Consider the following 12,681-nt stretch of genomic DNA (forward strand, 5'->3'; position numbering starts at 1 on the left):
TGAAGGTCTCCGTAATTTCCTTTGTTGTATGCATCATCTCTCCTTTTTCATTTTTGATTTTTTCTATATAGTTTTTTTATTTCTTTTTCTGTACTATTCTTGCTAAATGTTTATTAGTTTTATTTCCCCACATATATCTTTCCCTAGCAATTGAGTTAAATTCCTTTCGGGTTTCTTGTTCCATAATATCCTTCAACTCGTTTCGTTTATTGACAAGTTTCAAATACAGATCGCGTTGTTTCCCTCTTTTATTAATTCTTCTTTTTTCCTATTTTTTTCTTTTTTTTTCCTTGCTCCTTCCGAGATCAGGGTTCCTCTTATCACTGCCTTATGGGCATCCCATAATGTTGCCGCCGAGACTTCCTCTATCTCGTTTAACATGAAATACTCTTCCAGCTCCTTTTTTACCCTTGTTAAACCCTTGTTAAACTGGTCTCCTCTATCAACAAGTGTTCATCTAGTAAAATGTGTAATCACGTTGGTCAGGGTTAAAGACTCTCCAAGCGTCGATCAACTGACTCCTAAATAAAGCATCCCTAAGCTTTCTTAACTGTGCGCACCGAACACTCGATGTCTGGCATGTCTTATCTATTTTTGGGTTGATGCATAGGTTAAAGTCTCCTCCCATGATTACTCTTCCTCTCCTAAAATCTGTTAGTTTCCCCAGTATTCCCAAAAGAAATTTTATAGGTAAGACATTTGGGGCATAAACATTTACTAGAGTACATTCCAATCCCTCCAATCTTCCTCTCAGAAAAAGGAATCTCCCCTCTGGGTCTGTCAGTCTATCGGTTAATTTGAACCGTATCCTTTTTGAGATTCCGATTGCTATCCCTCTAGCTCTTTTGGAGATGGTATCCCCATAGTACCAAATGGGGAAGTCTGGTGCATGTAATCTAATGTTTGATCCTAGGGTGATATGCGTTTCCTGTAAAAAGGAGATGTCTGCTTTATATCCCTTCAATTCCTTGAGAACCTTATGTCTCTTGGTTGGGCTATTGAGACCTTCTACATTATAAGATATACATTTGATTTGTGGCATCTTTGATCTTTTCCTTTTTTCTGATTATTTTGGTGAGATAAGTCCCATCCTCCCCCTTCCCTCCCTCCCCTCCCACTCCCTCCCTCCCCCATCCCCTCCCCCCTCCTCCCCACTCCCTCCCCCCTCCCTCCCCTTTCGGCCAGTTATTGGCCACTGAACCGTCCTCCATGTCTGGTCCAGTTTCCTCTAGGTGGGGTCCTGGGGTTGCCTCCCCTCCGCTCTAATTCTAGAGCGGGGGAGAGGGGGGATGGGTAAATCCCCAACTCACCGGGCATCACCCCAGAAGACCAGGCGGGGAAGAAAAAAAAAAGAGAAAAAAAAAACAAAGAAAACAAGATTTTCTGGAAAGTAGGTCATTATAAATTCACACATCTTTCTCCCCCCCTATCTCCCTCTCCTCTATTCCCATCCTGGTAGATCAGGGATCTGGATATCCAATTTTTTACAGAATTCTTCTAGGTCCTCCGGGAATCTAAGTATTGTCGATCTTCCGTCTTTTGTACCAATTAGACATGCCGGGTGTCCCCAAGTATATTTAATGTTTAGATCTATCATCTGCTTTAACAGTGGTTTCAGTACTCGTCGCCTTGCCAGGTTCTCAGCCGATAGATCAGAGAATATCTGTAACTCTATCCCCTCGAGGACTATCGGAGGTTGGCCCCTCAGTTTCTTCCACACTTTTTCTTTGTCCTCATAGAGTCGGAACCTGATTATAACATCTCTTGTTCGCTCTGAACTGGCTCTTTGTGGGTTCCCCACTCTATGGACCCTTTCAATCCTGATGGGGTCTTCTATTGGTTTTTCCAGAAGGGGGTTGAAAATCTTCCGCATTATTTTCCTGAGATCTTCTCCCCTTTCCTCTGGGATTGACCTTATCCTCAGGTTTTGTCTACGGTTTCTATTTTCTTGATCTTCTATTTTATAGAGGATAAGTCTCTGTTGTCGTTGTGTCTGGTCTATTTGGTCTTTTATTTCTTTAACTTCTTGTTCTACCGTCTCTGTTCGTTCTTCTATTGTTACAATTCTGGACATAAAGTGTCCTAGGTCTGTACGTAGGTTCTGTATTTCCCCTTTAATTTCCTCCTTGATCGCCGTTTCCATCCTTCGCAGCATCTCTGCGATTTCTCTGTTTAAGGGGTACTGCATGTCTGATCGGTGTCCCTTGTTCCCATTACCTTCAGGCCCGTATTCTGTATTGCTTTCTTCTCTTGTCTCTATTGATGTTTCACTTGTGTTTCCTCCCTGGGGTTTCTTATTTACAGACTTTGGATATTTGTTAGATTGTTGCTGTTTTGTTCCTCCCTGGGCTCCTTGTGTTTGTGGGCTAACTCCTTTGGTCATAAAAGGTCTAATAGAGCTTGTTGTTGATATATTACTCGAAGTTGTCGGGGGTCCCCCCCTTGTAGATCTGCTCGTCATTCTGCTCATATTATTCTCTCTTTTCCTAATTCTTTTCCCCAGTTTGACCTCCTACTGCCTCCCTCCTATCCCCCTGATCCCCTCTCAATTTTCCACCAAGTCCCCCCTTCCTTCCAGATGGCGAGGGGCGAGATACTGGGTGGAGACTGATATGATAGGTGTCAAGCCGTAAAGTTTCCCTCCGCCCGAGGGGAAAACTGTCCCTGACGTTGTTGTATGTCTAATTATCCGCCTCCTCCTAGGAGACTTGGGGTAGTCCTCTGGATATTTGGGATCTCGTCCTATATTTATCCAATTTCTACAAGTCACTATATGTGCACTGTGAAAGGAGGTTGTTGGATCAGAGAAGGGTTAATTATACTCAAAGAAACGGGGAAAAAAAAAGAAATACCCCCCACTCCTCCAACAATGGTTTTATCAGAACCCTCTAGGGGTTTCTTCTACCTACGTTCTACAAGTCCCCCTTTACGAGAAATACTTCCGAGAGAATAGGGGACTATGAAGAGAGATCCGACCTTATCCCCTGTGGCGATGGATTTATTCGGATACAAATGTTTTACCAGCCCTTCGTGTGGTCTGTTCAAGTTTCAGAACTTCCTGCCGCACGTTCCACTCTCCACCTCACCCCTTCATTTATAGGTCTTCAGCTGCTGTGAACCCTGGCCCGGTCAAACATAGTGTGGTATAGCCGGGGATAGGGGGTATGTGTGGCGTTCCTATAGGTGCCCGGCTTTTTTGGGTCCCCTTATCTGTACCTTGTAAGATGCCTCTATATACAATGGGGGGTATCCCTTTAAAAAAAAAAAATATGTAGTCCCCTTTCAACCAGTTTTTGCAATATCCCTTAGACAAGACAGTCTCTTATGGTAAAATGGGAAGTTATTAATTACAGTTTATCCTTTGGTACAGGGAACATTTTGTGCAGACATTACTTCTCCTGGTAAACAAATAGCAGCTATACAAAACCAAGTCCCACGCTGTATTTTACCTCATTGACCATGCAAACGCTTGACCCTCTTCCCTTAGGGGTCCTTCACTTTTCCTCTTGTGCGAGAGAGGGGACGCCACTTCCAAGAGGAAAAAAAATAAAAAAATAAACCTTTCCCCTCCCTTGAGCTGCTGTGTCACTCCCCCCGCCGCACTATATCTCACCGTGCACCAAATCTATTGGGTAAAACGGTCCCGTTTGCTCTAGTACATTCAGATTCAAGTAAAAAGATTTATCAGCTAATGCTTATGATTAATATATATATAATTCCAATGCGCTACTGTGAGTAGACCAAAGTGTGAAAATAGTGTAAATAATATATTAGATGAATAAATAATATATATATAAGATACCCGGGGCAGCTATATCTAAAAGTGTTCACATAACACAAAAAGTAATAAAAAAGTAAAAGAGTGATAAGCGCTCCAGGTATGTGCAAAATGCAACCAAAGTGTATACCTAAATGAATAAACCACTATCAAAAAGATAAAGTGACCAAGCTCAAAAAGTGCAGTACGTGCCAAAAATGATTATAAAAAAGTATAAAATCTGATGTGATACATAGAGAGGATGTCCAGTCCTCTAGAAGTCCATAAGCTCTGTAAAGCTAACACATAGATATATAAATAGTAATATACCGATAAACAAAGTGTATATAGGATGGTTTAAAGGTGAGTGAACAAGTATATAAAAGTGCAACAGTGGTGTTGATGGGACAGTCTATAGGTAGAGATGATGAGATGTATCCAAAGGAGATAGCTATGTAGAAGGTAGCAGTGTAACAATCCTCATTAGTCTTGTAGTGCCCTTACCATGAAGGTGCTATATGTGCGCATATAGGGATATCCCTCCGGGTCTGCGATCGTTCCTGTTCTGGGGACAGTCAGTGTATGTTGTTCCAGCAGTTGTGTTCAATTAAGCTCTCCTGGGCGTGTGTCTCCCGATGTCCTCCGGATCTCCGGTCACCTTTCTCCTAGGGTCACTTGTTTCCAATGTCTAGTAGCTGCTGCATACCTCCATAGTGTTCTCAATTGTATTGTTCAGTGGGTAAAACAGTGGGGTGGGGAAAGAAAAAAATAGCCTCCAATGGTGTAGTAGGATTAAGCATCCAAAGGTGTTTAATAAGGGTTAAAAAAGCAAGTGGCACACACAATGCTTAAATAGCAAAATAGCGTATAAAAAACAAAGTACAGACGTGGCGTTTTGAAATTGCCGCCTTGCGTCTGATAGCCTCCGGCTTGTGTGAGTATAGTCCTCGGTCTCGACTCGGTTCCCTACGGCGTTACGTCACGCACCTCGTGACTTCATCAGGGGATTCCTATTGGCTGTCGGGCCGCTGGCTAAATACGCCCAAACCGGAAGTAAACAGTCTTCCATTTTCTTGAAGTCCATGTTCATGGACATAATGTATTGAATGGGTGCTGTTATTGGGACGTGGCTTACAGTGAAGGTGAACACCTTAGATTGATGGTTATCATCACGTTTCATGTATAATCCAAGTGTTAGACTGGGAATAATAATTACAGAGGAAACTAAAAGGGTACATCTTATCGCAAATGGTGATGGGCAATAAGAGAAGTCAGTCATATATAAAATGTATAATTACACACACATATCATGTTAAAATTGAAATTACAATTATAATACTGAAGGGTTAGCTTCTAAACAAGGGGGGATTGGTATGATCCCGGTGTTTATTAAAAAGATTGTTTTTAAAAGGATAATGAACATAATGGGTTAAAATTAAAACCAAATAGCGCAATAAGTGACGCAGTGTAGGTGCATCAATGTCGTGGTTTATTAACCCTCAGTGCGCCGATGAGCAGACGTTGGCCCTTATGGGTATAAAATGTAACTATTAGGTTAATAATATTAATGATGGACTAAGTGGATGTGGAAATGGCGGTGTGGGTGAGAAAAAGGTCCTAGGTAGTGGATATAACCCTTACTATATTAGCACTTATGCACATAAGGACTGTGTCTCGTTGTGTAAAAGTACTTAGCTAGAGGGTTGGAATAGTAGTGATGAAGGGTCTGGTATGTTTCCACTAAATGGGATCAGTATAGAAACTGTACTAGCTATATCTCTACTAGATATAAAAATGTAATAGTATCCATGAGTATACCTATATAAAGTTGTCTCAACCGATACTCCCACAAGCCCAAGTCCATCAGGGCAATTTAGGTATCATAATGACATACATTCACATTTGGTGGTGGCTGAAGTCAGAGAAAGATGGATATATTAAAATGGTATAGAAACATTTAAAAAATTATTTAAAAGTTATTTAAAAAGCAATTTAGGTCGAAATCCACATTCATACCTCCTGGAGTGAGTGTGTTTAAAGTATGAATCCAGCGTGATTCTTTTTGACTAATGACTCGTATTTTATGGCTACCTCTCCAAGACGCTTTGTATTTTTCTATGCCCCAAAATTGGAGCATAGTGGCGTCTTGGTTGTGTACTTTCGCAAAGTGGCGTGATACGCTATGTTTGGGGTAGCCCTTAGTTATATTGCGTACATGCTCTTCCATTCTGTATTTTAATTTTCTTTTAGTCCTTCCCACATATTGCAGGTTACAACTGCATTGGAGCACATAGATAACGCCCTCAGTGTGACAACCAATAAAATCCCTTATTTGGTAAGTTTGTCCTGTCATAGTGCCATTAAAGTCTAATCGTTTTCCTTGAAATGGTTTTGAATGTCTACACGCAAAGCAATTCCTGCACGGGTAGAATCCTTTTCCGGAAAAAAAGGAAAACATTGGTTTGGGAGGAGAGGCAATGACCGATTTGACCAATAAATCTCTTAAAGTAGGAGCTCGTTTATATATTATATTAGGTTTCTTGGGGAGAATTGTCTGCAGATCTTTATCTCCCAATAGCACATGCCAGTGCCGTTGGATGAGTTTGTTGATTTCTTTATGCTGAACATTGTAGTCTAGTATGAGGCTTGGTGCTCCATTGTTTGGCGGTACTTTGTTGGCCGTCTTATTCTCCAGCATATGTTTTCTGTCCAATTTTTGTACATTAATTACTTGTTCCTTTAGCCAGGATATATCATACCCTTTATCCTCAAATCTTTTTCCGATAAATTGGGCCTGCTCGTTGAAGTCTTCCTCCTTGGTGCAGTTTCTCTTTAGTCTGACTAGTTGCCCTTTCGGGATGTTGTAGAGCCAAGGTTTGTGATGGCAGCTTTCTACTGACAGATAGCTATTGGTGTCAACCGTTTTGAAGTAGGTTTTGGTAATGATTCTATTGCCTTCAAGTGATACATTCAAATCCAAAAAGTCCACCTCTTTGGTGTCTATTTTCCACACAAGTTTGATGTTTTTCTCAATTTTGTTCAAGGTTTCCATAAAATGCTCCAGACTTGCTTTATTGCCATTCCATAGAATGATAACATCATCTATATAGCGTTTGTACAGGATTAGCTCTGCCGGCATGTGTTCGTAAATAGCCGATTCCTCCCATTGGGCCATAAAGGCATTGGCTATACTAGGGGCGAATTTGGCGCCCATAGCTATGCCTATGGCCTGCTTGTAGTAGATCTGGTTATGCCAGAAATAGTTAAACTTGAGGCAGAACTCCAAGCATTTGGTCAGATACTTACGTTGTTTGCACATCATGTTGCTATATTTGCGTAACAGCCACTTGATGGCATGGCATGCATCATGATGGCCTACTATGGTATATAGTGACGTAACGTCAGCTGTGGCAAGTAAGGTGGTGCCTTCTGCCACAGGGACACTGTCTAGGAGTTGTAGAATGTGTTTGGTGTCTTTTAAATAGGCACGCGTATTTTGTACTGGTGGTTGAATAAAGAAGTCAATATATTGGCCCATTCTAGATGTTAGTGACTCAATGCCATTAACTATTGGCCTTCCAGGGGGTTGGTCTTTGGATTTGTGTATTTTTGGCACTGTATAGATTACTGGAATTCTACAACATTCAGGTACAAGGTATTTGGCCTCTTTTTTGTTCAGGATATTTCTTTTGACACCTAGGTTCACCACCAATTTCAATTCCTTTTTATATGTATTAGTGGGGTTACCTGGTAATTTAATATATGTATCCTCATCCGATAATTGGCGATCTATTTCTCCCAAATATTGTGCTTTAGTCTGAATGACTATTGCTCCCCCTTTGTCCGCGGGGCGGATAACCACATCTTTCCTTTCTGTAAGGGATTTGATTCCTTTTTTGATGTGTGCCGGGTCATATTTCTTTTTAACTGTGAGTGTTTCTAGGTCTGCCAGGACCAATTTTTTAAAGACCTCTATGTGATGGTTATCTGACACTTGTGGGTTAAAGGTGGAGTTGTTACGCAGCGTACTATGTATTAAATCGTTACTTAGTGGCTGCTGTATAGGATGTGAAAATTTGTCGTTAAGAAAATATTTTTTCATATTGAGCTTTCTTATGTACTTACGGATCCCAATATAGGTGTCAAATTTGTTAAGGTTTTTGACCGGTGCATGTTTAAGCCCCCTATCCAAAACTGCTAATTCTTCAAGTGTCAGTTCTGTGGGGGTTAAGTTTACCACGTTCTCTCCTCGTCTTTTCTTTTTCTTTTGTTGTCCCTTTCCTGCTCTGTTTCCCCTCTTGTTTCTGGACTTGCTCTTACGGAGTTTTCTTGTGTCCGTCTCCTGGGAGAGCAGTGGGGGTCCTGCATCGATCTTCGTGGGGAGTGGTCTCTCCTTTCCCTGTCTAAAAAAGAGGACCGTGGTGCTGTTTGTTGGTGGTATTCATGACCTGGTCTCGAATCTTCATAGTGCTGGTCTTGTTGTCCTCTAAGAGGTTCAAATCTATTATGGACCACAGTGGGGGTTCTAGTATACCCTCCATAATAGTCAGATATCTGTGGGGGTCCCCTAATTGGGTTACCATAATAGTCATACATTTGTAGTGGAGGGGGTCCTCTATAGTATCCTCCGTACGATTCCTGTGCTGGGGGGGGAGGACCTCTATTGTCTCTTGGATTTCTTTCATTATGTTGGCCATTATTGTAAGGTTTTTTGTTGTTGGGCTTCTTAAAAGGTTTTTTCCATTGTTTTTTGGGTGTATGATATGCATATTGCCCACTATTATGTTGTTCATACTGTGGTTTCATGTTATCCCTGTATCCTGTTTGTTCCTCCCACCTTGGTGGGGGTCGCATTTGTAGTCCAGCAGGGTCTTGGATTCTGACTTCCTTAACTGGTGTTGATTGTGTGGAATTAGACTGAGCCGATTCTGTTTTCAATTGCCATTTAAAAACGCGATCGGTTTTGTAATCCGCCACGTCTCTTTGAAATTTTTTAATTTTACGCTGTTGTACCTCCAAATCTTTGGTTACTAGGTTTTTGTTTAGTAACGTGGAGAGTTTTTGGAAATCACTGGACTCTTTATAGGGGTCCAGTTTGGTCTTTATATCTTCAATTTGCTGTTGTATCATCCTTAATTTCTTCTGTTTTCTTTTAAGCAAAAATTTAACTCCCTCTACACTTCTATTATTAAAGAACTCGAACCATTCGTCCAATGATTCTTTATCATCAAGTCCATCATTGGGTGGCATATCCCATCTCACTCGCCTAGGTGCTATATTATCTTTTATATATTGGTCGAAGGTATGTATGTCCCACCACAGGGATACCTTTTTCTCCATCAGATGTCCCAGTTTTCTAATGAGACTATCTAGGTCTGTGTTCAGTGTCATATTACGTGTGTTAAATACTTCTTCTAAATTGACACTTCTGTTCTCTATGAAAGTAAAAACTTCCATCGTGGCAGCAGAGGATATGTAAGTGAATAACAAGTGAAAAATATATATATAATTCCAATGCGCTACTGTGAGTAGACCAAAGTGTGAAAATAGTGTAAATAATATATTAGATGAATAAATAATATATATATAAGATACCCGGGGCAGCTATATCTAAAAGTGTTCACATAACACAAAAAGTAATAAAAAAGTAAAAGAGTGATAAGCGCTCCAGGTATGTGCAAAATGCAACCAAAGTGTATACGTAAATGAATAAACCACTATCAAAAAGATAAAGTGACCAAGCTCAAAAAGTGCAGTACGTGCCAAAAATGATTATAAAAAAGTATAAAATCTGATGTGATACATAGAGAGGATGTCCAGTCCTCTAGAAGTCCATAAGCTCTGTAAAGCTAACACATAGATATATAAATAGTAATATACCGATAAACAAAGTGTATATAGGATGGTTTAAAGGTGAGTGAACAAGTATATAAAAGTGCAACAGTGGTGTTGATGGGACAGTCTATAGGTAGAGATGATGAGATGTATCCAAAGGAGATAGCTATGTAGAAGGTAGCAGTGTAACAATCCTCATTAGTCTTGTAGTGCCCTTACCATGAAGGTGCTATATGTGCGCATATAGGGATATCCCTCCGGGTCTGCGATCGTTCCTGTTCTGGGGACAGTCAGTGTATGTTGTTCCAGCAGTTGTGTTCAATTAAGCTCTCCTGGGCGTGTGTCTCCCGATGTCCTCCGGATCTCCGGTCACCTTTCTCCTAGGGTCACTTGTTTCCAATGTCTAGTAACTGCTGCATACCTCCATAGTGTTCTCAATTGTATTGTTCAGTGGGTAAAACAGTGGGGTGGGGAAAGAAAAAAATAGCCTCCAATGGTGTAGTAGGATTAAGCATCCAAAGGTGTTTAATAAGGGTTAAAAAAGCAAGTGGCACACACAATGCTTAAATAGCAAAATAGCGTATAAAAAACAAAGTACAGACGTGGCGTTTTGAAATTGCCGCCTTGCGTCTGATAGCCTCCGGCTTGTGTGAGTATAGTCCTCGGTCTCGACTCGGTTCCCTACGGCGTTACGTCACGCACCTCGTGACTTCATCAGGGGATTCCTATTGGCTGTCGGGCCGCTGGCTAAATACGCCCAAACCGGAAGTAAACAGTCTTCCATTTTCTTGAAGTCCATGTTCATGGACATAATGTATTGAATGGGTGCTGTTATTGGGACGTGGCTTACAGTGAAGGTGAACACCTTAGATTGATGGTTATCATCACGTTTCATGTATAATCCAAGTGTTAGACTGGGAATAATAATTACAGAGGAAACTAAAAGGGTACATCTTATCGCAAATGGTGATGGGCAATAAGAGAAGTCAGTCATATATAAAATGTATAATTACACACACATATCATGTTAAAATTGAAATTACAATTATAATACTGAAGGGTTAGCTTCTAAACAAGGGGGGATTGGTATGATCCCGGTGTTTATTAAAAAGATTGTTTTTAAAAGGATAATGAACATAATGGGTTAAAATTAAAACCAAATAGCGCAATAAGTGACGCAGTGTAGGTGCATCAATGTCGTGGTTTATTAACCCTCAGTGCGCCGATGAGCAGACGTTGGCCCTTATGGGTATAAAATGTAACTATTAGGTTAATAATATTAATGATGGACTAAGTGGATGTGGAAATGGCGGTGTGGGTGAGAAAAAGGTCCTAGGTAGTGGATATAACCCTTACTATATTAGCACTTATGCACATAAGGACTGTGTCTCGTTGTGTAAAAGTACTTAGCTAGAGGGTTGGAATAGTAGTGATGAAGGGTCTGGTATGTTTCCACTAAATGGGATCAGTATAGAAACTGTACTAGCTATATCTCTACTAGATATAAAAATGTAATAGTATCCATGAGTATACCTATATAAAGTTGTCTCAACCGATACTCCCACAAGCCCAAGTCCATCAGGGCAATTTAGGTATCATAATGACATACATTCACATTTGGTGGTGGCTGAAGTCAGAGAAAGATGGATATATTAAAATGGTATAGAAACATTTAAAAAATTATTTAAAAGTTATTTAAAAAGCAATTTAGGTCGAAATCCACATTCATACCTCCTGGAGTGAGTGTGTTTAAAGTATGAATCCAGCGTGATTCTTTTTGACTAATGACTCGTATTTTATGGCTACCTCTCCAAGACGCTTTGTATTTTTCTATGCCCCAAAATTGGAGCATAGTGGCGTCTTGGTTGTGTACTTTCGCAAAGTGGCGTGATACGCTATGTTTGGGGTAGCCCTTAGTTATATTGCGTACATGCTCTTCCATTCTGTATTTTAATTTTCTTTTAGTCCTTCCCACATATTGCAGGTTACAACTGCATTGGAGCACATAGATAACGCCCTCAGTGTGACAACCAATAAAATCCCTTATTTGGTAAGTTTGTCCTGTCATAGTGCCATTAAAGTCTAATCGTTTTCCTTGAAATGGTTTTGAATGTCTACACGCAAAGCAATTCCTGCACGGGTAGAATCCTTTTCCGGAAAAAAAGGAAAACATTGGTTTAGGAGGAGAGGCAATGACCGATTTGACCAATAAATCTCTTAAAGTAGGAGCTCGTTTATATATTATATTAGGTTTCTTGGGGAGAATTGTCTGCAGATCTTTATCTCCCAATAGCACATGCCAGTGCCGTTGGATGAGTTTGTTGATTTCTTTATGCTGAACATTGTAGTCTAGTATGAGGCTTGGTGCTCCATTGTTTGGCGGTACTTTGTTGGCCGTCTTATTCTCCAGCATATGTTTTCTGTCCAATTTTTGTACATTAATTACTTGTTCCTTTAGCCAGGATATATCATACCCTTTATCCTCAAATCTTTTTCCGATAAATTGGGCCTGCTCGTTGAAGTCTTCCTCCTTGGTGCAGTTTCTCTTTAGTCTGACTAGTTGCCCTTTCGGGATGTTGTAGAGCCAAGGTTTGTGATGGCAGCTTTCTACTGACAGATAGCTATTGGTGTCAACCGTTTTGAAGTAGGTTTTGGTAATGATTCTATTGCCTTCAAGTGATACATTCAAATCCAAAAAGTCCACCTCTTTGGTGTCTATTTTCCACACAAGTTTGATGTTTTTCTCATTTTTGTTCAAGGTTTCCATAAAATGCTCCAGACTTGCTTTATTGCCATTCCATAGAATGATAACATCATCTATATAGCGTTTGTACAGGATTAGCTCTGCCGGCATGTGTTCGTAAATAGCCGATTCCTCCCATTGGGCCATAAAGGCATTGGCTATACTAGGGGCGAATTTGGCGCCCATAGCTATGCCTATGGCCTGCTTGTAGTAGATCTGGTTATGCCAGAAATAGTTAAACTTGAGGCAGAACTCCAAGCATTTGGTCAGATACTTACGTTGTTTGCACATCATGTTGCTATATTTGCGTAACAGCCACTTGATGGCATGGCATGCATCATGATGG

At 40.6% G+C, this 12,681-nt stretch overlaps 1 protein-coding gene across 1 annotated transcript in view; it reads left to right on the forward strand.

Annotated features, from left to right (window-relative positions):
• LOC120916795 overlaps positions 1-12,681 on the forward strand; it is a 191,478-nt gene that overhangs the window by 52,083 nt on the left and 126,714 nt on the right. Inside the window, exons 10-11 of the mRNA XM_040327732.1 lie at positions 6,027-6,092; positions 11,577-11,642. Of these exons, the coding sequence (XP_040183666.1) occupies positions 6,027-6,092; positions 11,577-11,642 (132 nt within the window). The remainder of the gene's footprint in view (positions 1-6,026; positions 6,093-11,576; positions 11,643-12,681) is intronic.

The sequence above is a fragment of the Rana temporaria genome, chromosome 11 (genome assembly GCF_905171775.1).
Source record: "Rana temporaria chromosome 11, aRanTem1.1, whole genome shotgun sequence".
In the NCBI taxonomy this organism is placed as follows: domain Eukaryota; kingdom Metazoa; phylum Chordata; class Amphibia; order Anura; family Ranidae; genus Rana; species Rana temporaria.